This window comes from Lactuca virosa, chromosome 5, assembly GCF_052849685.1.
Source record: "Lactuca virosa cultivar CGN04683 chromosome 5, Lactuca_virosa_CGN04683_v6, whole genome shotgun sequence".
NCBI classification, from domain to species: domain Eukaryota; kingdom Viridiplantae; phylum Streptophyta; class Magnoliopsida; order Asterales; family Asteraceae; genus Lactuca; species Lactuca virosa.
In genome coordinates, this window is record NC_136430.1 from 10,109,496 (window position 1) to 10,128,675 (window position 19,180).

At 32.7% G+C, this 19,180-nt stretch overlaps 2 protein-coding genes across 3 annotated transcripts; one reads left to right on the forward strand and one right to left on the reverse strand.

Annotated features, from left to right (window-relative positions):
- Positions 1-9,868: 9,868 nt before the first annotated feature.
- On the forward strand, positions 9,869-12,481 carry LOC145110976 (uncharacterized). Its single transcript, XM_079047283.1, has 5 exons — positions 9,869-10,727; positions 11,064-11,294; positions 11,339-11,794; positions 11,915-12,004; positions 12,072-12,481. Exons 1-5 carry the CDS (start codon positions 9,869-9,871, stop codon positions 12,479-12,481), a joined length of 2,046 nt encoding a protein of 681 aa, XP_078903409.1.
- A 270-nt stretch (positions 12,482-12,751) lies between these two features.
- Positions 12,752-17,617, reverse strand: LOC145114850 (65-kDa microtubule-associated protein 1-like). 2 transcript variants are annotated; one of them, XM_079050941.1, is made up of 10 exons: positions 17,473-17,617; positions 16,311-16,407; positions 15,921-16,124; positions 15,575-15,826; positions 15,275-15,490; positions 15,046-15,201; positions 14,263-14,574; positions 14,080-14,167; positions 13,407-13,555; positions 12,752-13,307 (listed from the first exon to the last, which is right to left on the reverse strand). In XM_079050941.1, exons 2-10 carry the CDS (start codon positions 16,380-16,382, stop codon positions 13,005-13,007), a joined length of 1,752 nt encoding a protein of 583 aa, XP_078907067.1. In that variant the 5' UTR covers positions 16,383-16,407; positions 17,473-17,617; the 3' UTR covers positions 12,752-13,004. The 2 variants fall into 2 exon arrangements, with proteins under 2 accessions (XP_078907067.1, XP_078907068.1); XM_079050942.1 differs by having other exon boundaries at positions 17,484-17,612.
- Positions 17,618-19,180: the final 1,563 nt, after the last annotated feature.

The following is a 19,180-nucleotide window of genomic DNA, read 5'->3' on the forward strand; positions in this document are numbered from 1 at the left end:
AAATAAATAAATAATAAACAACTATATGATTAACATGGATAGTGTATAACTAATTATATGATATTATGAAATCTTAAATAGTTTAAAAGCAATTCATTTTAAATACCTCTTCATCCATTAAAATCATTCTGTTTTGTCGTGTATCATGTGGTTTCGACCAAGTTGTTCGTTTCCAAAGCCTGATTATTCAGACCTTAATTGTGTAGTTGTCATTTGAGAGACCTAGATCATTAATCATTGTGATTTCGGTTGGATCCATGAGCTATAAAAGAAATATAAAAACTATGATTATCACAGTTGCATGAAAGAATAAAGTAATAAGTATATTCTAAAAAAGGACCAAAATGCCCCTTCCCATATTTCCCCTGTTCAAAATTACAGTTACTTAAAAAAAATTATTTTATGTTCAGAAATAACAGAAACAATTTGAAAGTAATAAGTATATTCTAAAAGAACAATTTCATATGCAAACCGGAAGTGTTAAATGAATTCAAATGTTATATGTCTTTGCACCATTTTTCACAATGAAACCTGCAGCAAGAAAAACATTTATGATAAAACATTTCGGATGGGTCAAAGCATCCTTTAGCTGTTACAACTGTATACCACAATCTGCAGCCTATAAATGCTTATCCTTATACTTTCCTCCAAGTATTTTTCGGTTTAGAAAAAACAGAAACAATTTCATAATAAAAGGACCAAAATGCCCCTTCCCATATTTCCCCTGTCCAAGCATTTTTGGGTTTGTGTTACTATTAATTAAGTTTATTGCAAGTGTGAAACACTACAATAAAAAAAAAATCAAAAATACATTGTTCATCACAGTAAAATGACCATTATGTCCTTTTAAACCTTCATTGCTACCATTTTTCATACCATTCAAATTTCTAAAAAGAGACCGAAATACCCTTTTATATTTTTCTGCACATATATTTAATACATGGAACAAATTCCTTTTTCACCATATCCCTAACTGTGCATCTGCATTACAGTCTTCTGTAGAATATAAACAGACTAATCCATAGATTACAACTCTCTAATGCATGAAAACAACACTTCCCCAAATTTGCCCAAAATGGATTTGCAAATTAGAACAGAAAGCAGAATATGGTTCAGAAATTCAATCAACTGTGTTATTAGTAAAATTCAAACGATGAATGTGATTCCGTTTTATGGATCAAAACCATAGAAAATTTACACAAACAAATCAATTTATGCAGCGGATGATGAAGTTGTTTTTATGTAGTTAATAAGCTTTTAATGCATGGAAGCTAAACAAGATACAATTTGTCAGTATTTTCTGATTTACACATTAAGCACAGGGGCAAAGTCTCCTTGTATGCTGATGAGATCCATCACAAGAAAGCAATGAAGGTCTTTTCGTGTATAAAGTATAAACACACACAAGGATTCAGATATGTGGGGGCATCTTCAATATTTCAAATGAAGAAAATGTTGAAGGCATTACATCGAACACTTGGCGGACATCATAAAAAAGGCCATCTTACACTATGTGTTGAAAAAAAAGACAATCTATACATAACAAAACAATCACATTACTGACCTTTTGTGGCTGTTGGAATGCTAATGAAGATTCTTGAACAGACTTGATTTCCAGCGTGAAGAAGACTCGGGCATATATGAATGAAATTGAAAGAAAACGATAGATGAAATGTATTATATATAGATGAAATTGAAAGAAAATTTAGGAAATTATTACCTGTTATCAGTAAAAGATGAACGATTTTGAATGATTGATGCAATACTAAATATATATCCATATAACATTCCATATAAGTCCATATAACATACATAGATAATATTTGAATAAATGGAAGAGATGTGATTCTGAAATGCATTCATGAAATCCACCGTGATTGGAGGCTAATCGGTTGGTGTTATAGAATGAAAACGTATCTTTGCTTTGTTTATGGACTAAAATTTAGGAAACAATTAACATTATGTATACGTGTGTTTCAAGACTGTGCATCTGCATTATATATTGATTAGGTGGCATCTTAATAAATTGACAAGTGGAATAATAGGTAAATCAAAAATTCAAGAAAATGCCATATGTCCAATTGCACAAGAATTTGACAAGTGGCAATAGGATTCTTATTTATTAGGGAGGATTCCAGTCCAACACCAATTTTTGAGGTTTTATGGTTTGTTAAGAATACTTTCGTTGTTGGTTTCAGAAATCTTGTTTTCTTTTGTTTTATGTTAAGTATGGATTTTGATTTCCTTATTAAATGTTGTCATTTATTTAGTTTTAAATTGTTACTGTATGTATGATAAATATAGTGCATGTCTTTGTGTGTATGGTTGTTTTGTTATTAATAATTCCAACTCTCAATATTTGTCATTTTCATGTAATAATCAAACTTATACATCAAAATTGTTTACAACTGAAAGATAAATGTGCTTACTGCTTCCTGACGTTGGGTTTAGTTTTAAATATTAAAATACATTATTACCATGTTTCAGGTTTGTTTTCTTGGGCAAACAGAAAACATAACCAAAAAAGGTAGTACCCAACTCCAATATCTAAAGTCTAATGGTGAATCCCCATTATGAAAATTTAACACCCTAACACGTTCATTATATCTACTATGTAGGGGTATTAGTAGTGAAGTTCCATTTCATCATAAACATGTTTTTATAAAATGGTAGTAAAATGGTTTTATTCAAATAAATGTCTAAAGAAGCTTTTCATCAATTAGAACTTCAATGGTATTTGTATTTATAAAAAAATGTCCTCAAACTCCAAAGCTGAAACCCTCATGTGGAAAAAGTAAGATCTTTTTTTGTCCAAAATTAGTACAACACCTCAACTCACAGTCTTTATTAAGGTTTAATGACGTTTCTGATTAAATGGTATGTGTATATGATAATTGATATGTCTCAACCCACTAATTCAGTAAAAAGTATAAACCAATGAGAATATAAGGTATTTTCACAATTGAGGGAGGCTAGATTTTGAATCTTCTTGTCCTTTGCTCTGGTTATAGTAATGCAATTCAGTTATAAAATATGACTCAAGACACTAAACCAATGAGAATATAAGGTATTTTCACAATTATCTGCAGAGAGTTGACAATCATCTGTAGGGAGTTGTCGATTGTCTGCAAGGAGTTGTCGTGTGCAATCAATTTCTGGCGTATGCTTTCCATTAAATGTAAACAAAAATATGGATATAAATGTCTCTGGCAAACTTTATTAAAAGATAAAAAAAGAATACAAAGAGCAACTTACAACCAATAAAACAGACCAGAAACTAAAACCCTACACCAACCTATCCATAACCATTCACAAAACCATTTCCTACTACAACCAACAACCCAGACTCTAACCCAAATAAAGCCGACCCAATAAAAGGAATACTCCAAAAACATAAAGCGCCAACTCCATATCCTCAACAGGTTAGAAAAAATCCAGCACTCCCAATCCAAAAACCCCCCAAACAAACCACAAATAAACTCTTCAACAGAGCACTGAAAACCAACTCAACATGAGCCTAAACATGAGGCAAAAAACAAATTATTTGAGACTAACCTCAACGCTACCCTGGTTCAAACAAACCATTCTCTCATCCCCCAGATTTTTATTACTAGCTTCAATCGCCACTTTCTTCATTTTGTAATCTCCTTTAGAATTAATGACATAATTAACCCCAAACGAATTAACAACACTAGGTCCTGGGTCATATTGTAAAACAGAATCCGGACCACCTGTACCAGCCACAGATGAAATAACCTGATGTTTCGTTGTGTTATTCTCTAAACTGTCTACCAACTCATTGGTAATATCACTTAAAACATCAAAGCGATTCCTAGAATTACCAGCAATATTTTCCTTTTGTATATCCATGCTACCCATGCCCTTCTCCTCTCTTTTCTCTTTTCTACTCGGATTCTCACTACTTTTCCCATTATGCCCCTGCATGACCATGTTTGAGACCATGTTTCTTAACAAGATATCCACAAACGTTTTATAATGAATAAAAGGTAAGTCAAACACATATATCTAAACCCACCAAATATTCAGCACAAAATCTGGCTAAATATTCTCCAATTAATAAAAAAAATCTGAACCTAAATTGAAAACTTCATCAATTTATAACTTTTTTTCTAAAACAAACCTTAACAATTCATGTTCCACTACGTCTGCCCATCGGAAATCCTTTGTCGATCACTTTATTTCCATCTCAGCACCCATAAACTCCAACGGTATCATCTGTGATTTCCTTCTACTGTCATTGTTTAATGAACCCTTCAACGTTCCTTCGATGTTCAATTGTACACGATACGATCCAAAGCGCGCCTTGCATTCTGCTTAGGTCAAGAATCGATATTCACAGATACAGTTTCAACGTCTCCATCGACAATCACAGTGTTGTTTTACTTTTTTATCCTCATTCTTTACATAAACCCTTTTTTTATATTTAAACTTATTAATAAATAAATATACATTTTTAACTTAATTTGACTAAACATATATCATGAAAATGTGTCTTTTGAAGTAAATAAATATTATAATTATTAAATAATCACATTCTCTATGACCTTTTGATGACGATTCGATACATCTACAACACAAATGGTAAACCCAAACTAAATAGTTGAGAAGTTTATTCCTATATTATATTTTTACGTTTTTTTAAAACCCGTGAATCACATAAAAATAAAATATACCCTCTATTCTTTTTTTAATAGTCAAACTTGATTTTTAAAATGTCTTTACGATACACAAATTTATTACAAAAACACATATATACATTAAATGATTTTAAGTATAGTTATCTTAAAATTTTAAGATAACTTATGTTTAATATTGAAATTTGATCTTTTAGATATGATAAAATAAAATTGTTAAAATAATCTTTGAATTGGTTGTTAGGCAAAAAAAAATCAAAGTAAAAGAAATAAATAAACTTTTTATAAGAATCACTATAGTTTGATTTTTTGTATTTTTTTTTTGTTTCCTGGTTTACCCAATCACCTTCTAAACAAGGATGGTGAAATAGGATCCATCGCTTTGGAATAGGATCAAAGAGGATAGAGTGAGTGGAATATGTATAGAACTAATTTTGGGATTGACACAGTATGAAAGATCTTTTAGATGTACATATCCCTCCGGGACTTAAATAAACCTTAGTTGAAAAAAAAATTATTGATGGACCAGAAAGAAATTATTGACCTTGATATAAACTTCCTTTACTTCGTAACCTTAGCTTTAGATGTCCTTTCAAAGGCAGGCGAACTCGGACCAGTGCAACAAAGTAGGACTAGTAATGAAGCACAAAGCTAAAAAGGAAGTGGGAAAGCGCCCGACTGCGAAGCTGACAGAATTTTTTCAATCTACGAGTACGCCTACGAGCTCTCTCTTTTTATGGCAGAGATCTCTCCACACCAAGGAACCAAATCACAATGGATCGAACAACTGAAAATGATAACAGAATGACGCTTATTCCATGAAAGAGGAGCGCAACGGAGTCATGAACAAACAAAAATAGCCACTTCCTTATCTACGCTATTGACTTTCCTCCCCTCGTGAGAAGTAGCAAAAAACCACAAAAAGTTTGTTTTATTTTAGATTTAACAACTAAAATTTTGTTTTTCTATAATAGGCATTGTATTTTTCTTATTTTTCTATCGTTTTTTTTTATCGAATCTTATATTAAATTTAAATATATAAATATGAATTCATTATAACAAGTCCACGTCCATTTATCCTTATTAAATATAAGCTTCAAATTGTGGTACATTAACAATTTTTTTACACGTACCTATTTTTATAATGTGTCAATTTTACTAATTCATAATATATACTAACAATTTATATAACATTGGTTTATTATAGTTTTATTACAGGATCTATTGTTTTTATGATATAAACATCGTACGGATTCAAATGATTCTAAAGACCGGCGCAAACAAAGAAAGTTATATTTGGATAAAAAAAATCCAATGTTGTGTCCACCACTTCAATTGATAATTCTTTTTCAACATGTCAATTTTGTTTTATTATAATTACTTTTTTTATTTAACTTAATTTATAAAAATATTGATTTATATTATTGAAATTTGTATTACACATAATCAATACATTATATTATTAATCCGGTAGAGTATTATATATTAAATGTTGTTTTTCCTTATAAAAATAACTACTTTACCGTATATAACATATCTATAAAAATAACTTAATTTATAAAAATAACTACTCTGCCGTATATAACATATCTTGTAGGTAACAATGAAAATATAAATCCAAATATTTTAGGTGGATATCAGTATACAAGTTTTCACTCTACTGTAAACTTTAATGCTACAAGTGTATTATCAAATGATGCTAAAGACAAAAGAAAACTTAGAAAGTTATATTTGGATAACAGAAGATCTAATGATACAACCATGAAGAAGCCGCACGGTATATCTTTTCCTATCATGCATTTTAATGCTATAATAATAGTGTTTTTACACATTCCTGTTAATTTTGATGATTATTTTCTTTTGTAAACCTTTTGCAACATAAACAATGCATTTCTTTATAACACTCTTACAATTTCATATTGAATAGTCCTCATGATCAACATTGATTTGATTTTTTTATTAATTTTTTTAAAATAAATCCTTTATATATCGTTTTCACAAATCATTTATCCTTATCAACATTTAACCACTTCAAATTATTTTATTTATCTTGCAGGCAACAATGAAAATATAAATTCAAATATTTCAGGTGGATATCAGCATACAAGTTTTCAATCGACTTTGGCTTTTAATATTACAAGTTCATTATCCAATGATGCTAAAGATAAAAGAAAACTTAGAAAACTATATTTGGATAACAAAAAATGTAAAGATATGACCACCACGCCAAATGGTATATTTTTTTTTCTATCATGCATTTATAATTAGTTTGCTAACAGAGTATTGTTTTTACATAATATTTTTAATTTTGTTGATTAGTTTTATTTTGTGTTAATCTTTTGCGACATAAATAATGCATATTTCCTTATAACACTCTTAGTATTTCACAAGTAATGGCCATCACGATCAACATTGTTTTGATTTTTTAATATTTTATTTAAATAAATTTCTTATATTTCGTTTTCGATGATATAAGTATGCATATATTTTTTTCTTCGTATATATGTTAAGTTATAAATATTTTGAGGGTTATAATAACTTTTTTCTTATATATTTTTCTCAGTGCTTACTAATGACAGTAGCAAAAGTCAAACCCTGTCATCAAGCAAGTTCAATAATGTTGTCGGTGACAGTCAAAATGTCAACCCAAACATTTATAAAGATAAGCAAAAACAAAGAAAATATTATTTGGATAATAGAAGAGCCATTTAGACTTGCACCACACCAAACGGTAATATGCTATATATTACATAATTTATATTTCATCCATCTAATGTATAATTAATTGTGTAATAATATATTCCTTTGTTTATTATGTATGTTTTATTTTTTTTATAATAATTAAAATATTTTTATTTCATAGCGTATATGGAGTGTGCTCATCAATGTTTCAAATTTACTTCCAATTATACGACAAGAACTCTGTTATCTAACATTACCAATGGTATATCTAATTTCTTTTCACATCAGTTTTCCTACTATATAAGTTACATAAAATAATATGTATGCATTGTGTACAATTTAAATCATACTATTATCCTTTTTATTTCAAAATTCAATAGTAACATTTATACTTTCAATGTCAGGAAATAGACAATATTCTATATTGTCTAATGATATGACAGCCACATCTTCATCGGCAGTCACTTGAGATAATTCTATTTGTTTATCTTTGACAAACAAAAAGTCAAAAAGGAAGATCTCAAATATATCTCATATACCCATAGACTTAACATCAGATGAAGATTTAAATGTTCAGCATAATCATGTTCAATTAATTCCGGGTATCTCAAAAGGTAACACTAATGATTATATATAAACTATTACTCATTTCAAGAATAATGTATTTATATCTTTAATCAAGTTTATTTAAACAGATTATTTCGACCATGGTGATCAGAGTTTTGTGTGTACGAGTTGTCATGCAAAATTATGGCAAAATGAAGCCCGTAAAGACAATAAAGATGGCAACAAAACATCTTTTTCAATGTGTTGTGGTAACGGAAAGGTCGAGCTTCCTGAATTAAAAGAAGCACATTTGTCTTTTCAATTCGATGTTTTCATTTACATCGTATGAAGATTACCAAAATCTGTATCGTTCTGTTCATCCCAAAGGGAAACAATTTTTGAACAACATTCGTCTTTTCAATTCGATGTTTTCATTTACATCGATGGGTGGAAAAGTTGATTCTTCTGTTAACAAAGGCAAATGTCCATATATTTTCAGACTTAGTGGTCAAAAGTACCATTGTATGGGCAGCCTTCTACCAATAGATGGATCAAAACCAAAGTTCTCTCAACTATACATATATGATACTGACAACGAACTTTCAAAGAGACAACACGCTTTCAGGTATATTTTCATGTCTATTTTTTATAACAATCCTTTTTTTTTCATTATACTTATTTACCTACTAAATATTACATATAATCGTCATTATTAACCGTACACAAAAAGATGGGTGCAAATCAACTTCTTAGCAACTTGATATCGAAATCATAAGATTTTTGAAGGTTATGTTGGATTCAACAAATAAGTTGGTTAAGTGTTATAGAATGGCAAAAGATTGTTTTAATGCAAGTCCTAATATAGATCTAAAGTTACGTCTTATAGGAAGAAGACAACAAGACGGAAGGATATATAACCTACCTACCGCTTCTTAGGTTGCTGCTTTAATTGTTGGTGACATTGGTAATTCAATTGATAATGGAGATATCATCGTAACAACTAAATCGGGCAGTCTACAACGTATAAATGAATTGCATCTTGCTTACCTTGCTCTTCAATACCCACTGCTCTTTCCTTATGGGGATGATGGATATCGAGTTGACATCCCTCATAGAGGTGTTACGTGTTCAACGAATAACAAACGACGTAACTGTACAATAAGAGAATTCTTTTCTTATAGGATTCAAGACAGAGTTAATATTTTCTCATTAATTCTAAATTCAAGAAGGCTTTTTCAACAATTTCTGGTTGATGCTTATACGATGATTGAAAGCGAGAGATTGTATTACATACGCAACCAACAAAAAGTTCTTCGATGTGAGTCCTATGAAACTTTACGCAGCGTGAAAAACAATTGAAATACAGATATTTCGAATATTGGGCAGCGTGTGATATTGCCTTCTTCTTTTACTGGTGGTGCACGCTACATGATGCAGAACTATTTAGATGTCATGTCACTTTGTAAGTGGTTTGGCTACCCAGATTATTTCATAACTGTAACATGCAATCCAAAGTGGCCCGAGATTCAAAGGTTTATCGCTGACACAAACCTCAAACCCGAAGACAGACCGGATATCCTAGCTAGGTTGTTCAAAATGAAACTAGATTCATTGATTAAAGACTTAAAGAAAAATTCATTATTGGGTTCGGTCGAAGCAGGTAATTTATATTAATAATGCATTGTTAAAGTGTTTTTATATATTTTGTTAATATGTTTTTTTTATTTTTTCAAAATCTTATAATATGTCTCTATGTAAATAAATTTTCAGTTGTTTATACGGTGGAGTTTCAAAAGCGCGGCCTACCTCATGTTCATATATGTCTATTCATACACTCTGATTACAAGCTCCCAACCGTTGAACATATTGATTGGGTTATTTCTGCTGAAATTCCAAACAAAGACGACGATCCATAATTGTATGCATTTGTCAGCGAGTTCATGATGCATGGTCCTTGTGGTAGTGATAATCCTAAATGCCCATGCATGATTGATAACAAGTGTTCAAAAAACTTCCCAAAGACATTCACAGAGCATACTTCGGTTGATGAAAATGGTTATCCAATATATAGGAGACATAATGATGGATCTTTTGTGGAAAAGTCTGGTGTTAAGTTAGACAATAGAAGTGTGGTTCCATATCACAAACTCCTCTTGAAAAGATATCAAGCTCACATTAATGTTGAGTGGTGTAATCAGGGTGCTTCCATCAAATATTTGTTCAAATATATTAACAAGGGTCCTGATAGGGCTACTGTTGCAGTTGTACCAAGCAACAACGCAGATGATAATGATGATGTAGTTGACGAAATAAAAAACTACTATGATTGTAGATATTTGTCTGCATGTGAAGCTTCGTGGCGTATATTCAAATTTGACATTCATTTCAGGACTCCTTCTGTTGTGAGGGTTCCTTTTCATCTTCCTGGACAACAAAATGTTGTATACGGTGCTGAAGATGATATTGAAGATGTCCTCAATAAACAGTCTGTATCTTCTTCGATGTTCTTAGCTTGGGTGGAGTGTAATGAACATAATAAGGAAGCACGCAAACTTTATTATGTTGAATTTCCTACCAAGTTTGTTTGGAAATTGAAGGATCGTTGTTGGAAGCCAAGAGAAAAAGGATTTTCTATCGGTCGAATTCACACTGTCTCTCCTAATGTCGGCGAAGCATATTTTTTGAGAATCCTTTTAAATAAAGTCAAAGGTCTGAAATGTTTTGCAGACATTCGTACGGTTAATGGACATGTGTGTGCTACTTTTAGAGAGGCATGTTATGCTCTTGGACTTTTGGAAGATGATAGGGAATATATTGATGCAATTGAGAAAGCAAATCATTCAGGTTCTGGATATTATTTGTGTTATCTATTTGCAACTATGTTGAAGTCTAATAGTTTGTCGAGACCGTACTTTGTCTGGAAAAAACCTGGCAATATTTATCAGATGAAATTCTCTACAATCAACAACTAAGATTAAAGGCACCAGGTAATATGTTATTTTTCATTATTTAAATTAATGTTTTACTTAATAATTCTTACATAATATATTATATTTATTCAATAAAATTTATTATATATTTTTATATATTTAACTAAATCTTATTAACCTTATTATTATCAGTAAGTTTTAATTTTATATAGTTATATATCTATAAAAATTAACTTGCAAATTTCTACAGGTTTATCGCTTGATGAGGATCAAGTTAAGAACTTGACACTTTATGAGATTGAAAAAATTTTACTCCAGAACAATTCAAGCCTCAAAGATTTTGATGGAATGCCTTACCCTGATCATGAGTCTATATATTCTTCAAATAATCGATTGATTACTAAGGAGCTAGATTTTGACAGGACGAATCTATTGCAAGAGTTTTATCAGCTACTTGGTTCATTAACAGATGAACAAAGAGGTGTTTTCGACAATATTATCACAAATGTTAAAAAAAAAAGAAAGGAGGTGTCTTTTTTGTTTACGGTTACGGAGGTACAGGGAAAACATTTCTTTGGAAAACATTATCCGCCGCTTTAAGATCGGAGGGTGAAATCGTGTTAAATGTTGCTTCAAGTGGTATTGCTTCCTTATTATTGACAGGAGGTAGGACAGCGCACTCTCGATTTATAATCCCTTTAAATCTTACCGAGGATTCGTTTTGTTCTATAACGCCGGAAAGTGATATTGCTGAATTGTTAAAAAAAACATCATTGATTATATGGGACGAAGCACCCATGATTCATAAGCATGTCTTTGAAGCTTTGGATAGATCTTTGAAGGATATATTGGGTTGTCATCTTCGTAGCAACTCAAAATTGTCATTTGGAGGAAAAGCAATTGTTTTTAGAGGTGATTTCAGACAAATTCTACTTGTTGTTCCTAATGGAAGTAGACAAGACATCGTCAATGCTTTAATAAGTTCATCCTATATTTGGTCAAATTGCAAAGTCTTAAGATTAACAAAAAACATGAGGTTAAGTCTTCAAACATCTAATATTAAAGAAACAGCCACATTTGCAAACTAGATTTTGAATATAGGTGAAGGAAAGGTTGGTGGCTTAAACGATGGCGAGGCAATTATTGATATACCAGATGATATTCTCATTACAGATTCATCGGATCCTATTGGTTCATTAATTACATTTGTCTATCCTTCTATTGTTGAAAATGCCAATAATCCGATGTTTTTTTCAAGAAAAAACAATCCTTGCACCGAAAAATGAAGTTGTTCAAGAAATGAACAATCGTTTGTTATCATTATTTCCTGGAGATGAAAAAGAATACTTAAGTTCAGACACTCTTTGTCAATCGGATTTTGTACACGATGACTTTGACGAATCTTTATACTCTCCGGATGTTCTAAATGGCCTTAGACCTTCAGGTTTGCCAATTAATAAATTGGTATTAAAAGTCGGTGTTCCGGTTATGTTATTGAGGAATATTGACCAGAAATACGGTTTGTGTAATGGAACAAGGCTGCGAGTTATAGCATTGGGTATGATAGTTCATACCCGCAAAGGTGATGGTTATTTATTAACTGGATACCTGATGCATTTGGAATCCAGTTTTATAAGCAGCAGATATGGGATGAAGTTCATTCGATAGACATCCCATGGCCATCCCTATGAGAAACATAGATTAAATTCATTCATATATCAACCGTGATTTGTAGGGGGCAACCAACCACCCATGTAATCTCAGCCATTGATTATTTGATCAAAGAGCCTAAGATTGTGTTTCACACACTTGTCACCACTATTCAATTTCTGATTTGATCTTGGGTTACTTTACTTAATTGTTGTGTCATCAACCAACATAAACATAAACATAAACCTAAAAAAAATCTTGAGCAAACATGCAAATAGGAAATAGCAGTTAGGTAAGTAATAGATGCTAATATATCATATCATATATCATGCACACAAGCTAAGCTAAGCTAAGCTAAACTCTCTCTCATATCCCCTTCCACTCTCCAAAGACGCATATTATGAATCTGGTTATAGTAAGTAGTAACATGCATTCACGAGAGAGAGAGAGAGAGAGAGAGAGAGAGAGAGAGAGTTGATAGTAGGTAGGTAGGTAGGAGATCCTAAACAAACAATTTATACTTACTCAAGTGAAACTCCTCTTAAGGTGTAACTGGGGCAGGCTCAGTACCTGAGACATGTGAGGCAGCATCCTCTTTTGATATGGCGACATAGTTCAAAGGAGCAATTGGTCTGGCACTGTCTCTCTTGCCTGACCTACCACCTGCACCTGCACCTCCATTTTGGTTCAAAGAAAGCCTTCTGTTAGGTGTTCCATTTCCATTACCATTCACACGTGGTCCCACCACCTTCTTTGTACTGCTAAGTGGTCGTGCCGGGCTTGGTCTTGAACCGAATATTGCTTCTTGTTCTGTGTTTAGCTGTTCATGAAACTTCTTCTGGTCCTGTAGGTAGGTAGGTAGGTAGTGTCACAACTCACAATTCCAAAACCAAATTGACTTTTTGACTACTACATTTTATAGTAATAACTAGGATTTTCTAACCCTCATTCTTCGTTTCTCTTCTTCTCTGTCATGCCTGAGTAAAGCATATTCGTCTAACATCGCAAGGAGTGGAACACCGTCATATGCAAAAGTAAGTCCGTGTTCCTCTTCCCATGCTCTGGTTTTCCCCACCAAAGTCTCCACAAGACCTGCATTGCATTGCATTTATTTTACTGTTCTATCCATCTAAAATGCACCAAACACAGACATAATAAACCTAAAAAAAGTCAATAAACCACAGCAATTTTAAAGAGTAAACAACATAAAGTGTTCCTATGGTTACAAAACCAAAAAGGTTACGCATTTGGTCCTCGTCCTAAACTTTTCACCTTTTTCGTCCCTGTCCCTGAAAGCAAGTATTGTAATCCATTACATCTCTAGCCAACCCAAGGATGACTACTCTACCCCTATACGATTTTTTCAAAAAAAATCAAATAAGGGCAAAATAGTCATTTTTTCATCAGCTTTGGACTAAAAGGGTTACAATCCATATTTGCTTTCAGGGACGGAAAAAGGTTAAGGATGAATATTTTTTGCATAACCACAGGATGATTGTCAAATTTATATTATAGTAAAAATCTCTGCAAAAGGTCGAATAACTCTAATGCAAGCATTGGATAAAAAAAATTAACACCCATGCCAACAGAAACAAAAAGTTTGGCTGGCATATTACCCGGAATTTTGTTGACCAAAACTCTGGCCTTTTCTGCTCGCTTCAGATTTAAGTGTGCACCTCTGCTTGCATTATATCTGTTGTCATCCTGTTATGAATATGAAGCCAAAAAATTAAACCATCAACATATTTCAGCTATTAATTTTTCAGGGTTAATTTGCAAAAAAGAAAGAAAAAGATTACCCTATTGTAATCATCAAGCCAGCTTTCTTCTTCACATGCTGACATCCACTTCTCAACTTTATCCAATATATCTTTCCTACTGATTGCCTCTTCCTTGGCTTTTATGATTTGATTATCCATGTCTGCTAGCAACTCAGAAGGCTCGACACTCCCAGAATCAATCAGCGCCAAAATTTTCTCTCTAGCAGCTTGCGAGTTGATCTCAATGTGTGCATGTGCGAAAATCTCTTCAAGCTCACCTTGCCTCTTAAATGCAATCTCTTTCATTCTGCTAAATTTAAGCTTATCTAGCCTTTCAACTTCCACCTCAGCCTACATAACAAAATCATATAATGTCTTATGAATTAGGTATTACCAACCACGCTCCTTATTTTCTTCTCTAAAGAACAACTAAAGGGTTTTTTTTTCCCGTTGACTTCTGTATGGCTGAATGGGTAATGATGTCTATCTGGATAAAGTGCAAGGTCTGTTTCTTTTGTACACTTTATAAACAATCTGAATGAGACTATATGACCATTTTAACTTTACATTCCAAAAAACAAATTTCACAATATTCATCAATTTTAATGTGAGATGGGTTGGGAAGAACAAGAATTGAAAATAGCCGTACATGGTTAGTGTCTTAATACATTAAGTCAGTTTTTTTTTTTTGGCTTAACCCCTTGAGTCATTATGTTCGAATTAAGTAAAAAAAAAAACAGCCGTGTATAGCTGTCCAGATTAACTGCTTAACCCATTAAATAAATCAAAAGGAAACAATCCATATATTAGTATTTTTGATACCTGTTCAATCAAATCAAGAGCAAGAGCCCCTGGGACAGTTACTTCATCCACTGAAGCTGAGATGTTACAAGTAACATGATCAAACAAACTACGCTCTTCTTCAGAAGTATCCATCAAATTCCAAAGATCAATTAGCTGAGTTGCTAACTCTTGAAGCTGCAAAACAGAAAGAAAAACATGTCATAATATGATTTTAGGAGAGACATAAGGAGGTGGAAAATGGCATTACCTTCTTTAACCTCTGCTTCTTATCTTCTTTTAAAGCTATAACCGTTTTAGCAAGCCTAGCTAGGGTGTCATTGCTTATGCTTTTGGACCCCACCCCAGTTGCATCATCTAAGCTTGGATGCACCTCTGTCACTGTACTGTAGAAATCGATCCCAACGACAGCACAAAGGTCATGTACAGTGCTAACAAGTTCCAGGACCTTGTGCAATCTATCACTCTAACAAAAATCAATGTTACTATCAGTGTCAGTAGTCTATAACTAAACAGATGACTGACTAAATGGTTGAGGGTAAAATTGTACTTTCTCCTTCTGGAGCTCTTTTAACTGGTCATGGAATTCTGACAATTTCTTCAAGGATAAGTCAGACTCGTCAACTTTTGGGCTTCCTGCCTGCTGATTACTACTCCCTGCAATTTCGCCACATATTTTTTGTATTTGTGTTTGTACATCTGAGAAATCCTTTATCCTCTCTTCCTTCTGCTTCCACAATTGTTCTAGAGCTGGTGCAATAGCAGCAAGTTGTTCCTTAATGGTTCCTGATGTCTTCTCAGGCTACATATAAGTCAACATGATATACAGAAAAGGTGTCATGACTCATGAATTCTCTATTTCTCTTGTTACAAAAAAAAAACAACAAGATACGTACAATTCCAACAAACGTTTTCTCTCCAAGGGATGCAAGAAGGGTTGAAAATTCAAGTTTAGCATCTGCCAGTGCCTGAAGAAGGTGTGCCCTTGACTTTGCAGCCTGGTCAACTTTCCTCTTGTACACATCCAAGCACTCTTGTTCTAGCTGAAGAAGCATCTTATCCCTTTCCTCATCGCTTTCACCAACCTCATCCCAAATTTTCTGCATTAATATAGAAATTATCACTCAATAGTCAGTTTAGTGCCCACAAAAAGTTAACCTTCCCATAAACATTATTAGTCACTTCATTCTAGCTGAGATTATGTGAGTGAAACTGTGAAAGTGAAAAAACAAACAAATTTCTTTAACAACAAAAATGGAAAACAACAATGTGAAATCATGTTTCACCTGCAACTGATGCAGTAACGAACCGCAGGTTGAATCGCCAAGAAGAGGATTTTGAACATCCACCTCTGCCATTTCGTATCACCCCAATCTACCTAGCCTGCATCAACAGTTAGCAATCAAAAGTTGTATGAAATACCAATGTGAAAAATGGCAGACTTATTAGCTGCAATTTGCTAAAACATGGTTGGGATACTTAAACCGGTCAACTATTGTTGATAGAATAAAAAGTAGGAGAAACATAAATGTTCAGTTAGAGAGATTCCTAACAGAATGATCACCAGCCACTTTACATAAGAGTGGCTGCATGGTATTCATTCTAGATTGTTGCATACTCTAATTATATGGATAAGCCAATATAAGTTCTTTTGTAGGAATTTGGGATATGGTAAATCTATTGGACATTTGTGTAGAACACACTAGATACACAAGTGCAGCATAATCTGCAAAACGAATAATATGCATATGCAGGATGCAGCATATCTACTAATCCATCATGATTTGCATTGTTCAATCTATAACTACAGTAACTACAATTGGTCACAAAAGGAACTCTATTTTCAAAACACTCACAATTTGAAGGACATCAATTTGCGTATATAAAAAAACTGTTAAAATACTGTATTTACGGAGAAAATATGATAAGAAATAAAAAAGTTGATTTCCACTCAAACCTATCTCCACTACACAAAAAAACGAACAGTCGTTTAGAAAAAAAAAAAAAACGTAACTCACTAAGCAATTTCGTCTCCCTAAAACTTCGATAATACACAAATGTACGTACCCAAATCTATATATGACACTGCATATACAGAGAAAAAAAATGATAATATATCAAAAAGTTCATTTCCACTCAAACCTATCTTCAATACACAAAAACTAAACAATCGTCCAAGAATTAAGATCTAATATCATCAAAAAACACATACTCTAATTAAACCAATTGACCTCCCTAAAACCTCAATAATGCACAAATGTACCCCAATCTATGACCAAGGAACAGTTAATTTCAAAACTCAACTATTTGCGAACTTCGAAAGTCATAGATCTCGAGCAAACGTCGACTTCAGGTCCATACAAAGAGCTAACAGTGTACTCAATGTATCAAAAGCGTACGAAAAGCAAGTACATTTATAATAACGATGAAGCAGGAAATATTACTTACAAATACTGTACCCTGGATTAGGTTTTCGCGAAGCTTTTGTGGTCACAGATCTGAGCGTTCTTCTGGGCTAGATGTTTCCTGTTGTCGAGAAGAAGACGAAGAGAGAGCAAAAAGGGCAGGAGTGAGAAACAGATGTGACGATGTCCTAAATATTTTTGATATATGTGTACCCGTGATTTCTGGATTATTTACGAAAATGACATTAAATTATTTTGCCGTTGGATGGTTTCACCCAAGGAAGAGACCTTTTGACTCTAAATATTTATTGACTGGACCCTATTATATTCGAAGAAATAAGTGTTTGTTAGGCTTATCGCACACAAAATAAAAAGGAGAATGACTGAAAAGCGTAATATAATTTTTGATTTGTACAAATTTAGTCATTGATTTTTTTTTCGTTCACATCATCTTACGTGTGATAGCTATATGGTGGGGGATAGGTTGAGGTGGTCCTGCTATATGTTAACCGTGGGAAGGCGAATGCATTACTGTACACACTCATCAACAATATTGAGGATTCCGCGTTTCTTATATTACTCTGATTTTCGATAAATGTATTTTGGAATAAACGTTTTTTCTTAATAATGGATTTATAATTAGGGACTTTTGCCTTATTTAAAAATGAAAATTTTTAGCTGTGAAAATGAGACGTTACACATAAACATCAACAACCCCACACACTTCATCAATGATTGTCCCACGTAAGATGTCGTGAGAAAAACATAAAAAAATCATTCATAAGTACTAAATGAGTACAAAAACAAAATTGACTTATTTTGAAACAAAAAAATATTAAGGATTAAATGTGTACAAAATATTAAGACTAAATGTGTACAAAATGAGAAATATATTACCCTATTAAGTCATTTTTCTCAGCTAACCTGTAGTAACCGGTCATAAGGACTGAACGTGTACAACTTAACAAGTTCAAGGGATAAATGTGGACGAAAAAAAAAATTCAGTGACCAAATGTGTACAAATCGAAAAATATATTACTCTATTAAGTCATTATCCCAAATAAAAATTATATATATATTATGAGGAGTTAGGTGACAAGTGAAAATATGGTACAACTAAAGTGTCTAATAGTAAACTTTCAAAGTAAGGTGTTTTAAGAAATAGAGGTAAAAATAGTTATTTTTCTTTATTTTTGTTTTCTAAATAACTAAAATTTTAAGACTTTTTCAGTTTTAACTAATGAAATTATAGGTGAGGGCTAGGCGTCAACGATTTCATTACCTTGACTGCGATTTTAATTCAGGTATAAAAATGGTCATTTTATCACATATTACATACAAATACTTGCGATTTCCTCTTTACTTATCGACGATTCATGTGTTCTTCGATTTTTTTTTTGGCATGGTCATCTACGAATTTACAAATCTTTAATGTACAATTTGTAACGCCCCGATTCCAGGTATGGATTTAAATAAAAGGTTATTTGGTTTTAAGTCCTACTCGACGAGTTGGTTGCCCTACTCGTCGAGTAGCAGCGGGTTTGATACGCGTGTTTAGTGACCTACTCGCCGAGTCCATTAAGGGGCTCGACGAGTAGGAGCTGGCAGATAAAACCCTAAATCTCGGGGTTTTGCACCATATTTAAAGAATCATAAGCCTCCTTTGGCCTCTTTGCAGTCCATTGAGAGTCCAGAAGAACCCTAACTTGAGTGTGTGTGTATTCTTTGGAAGTTTAAGCTTGGAGGAAGAT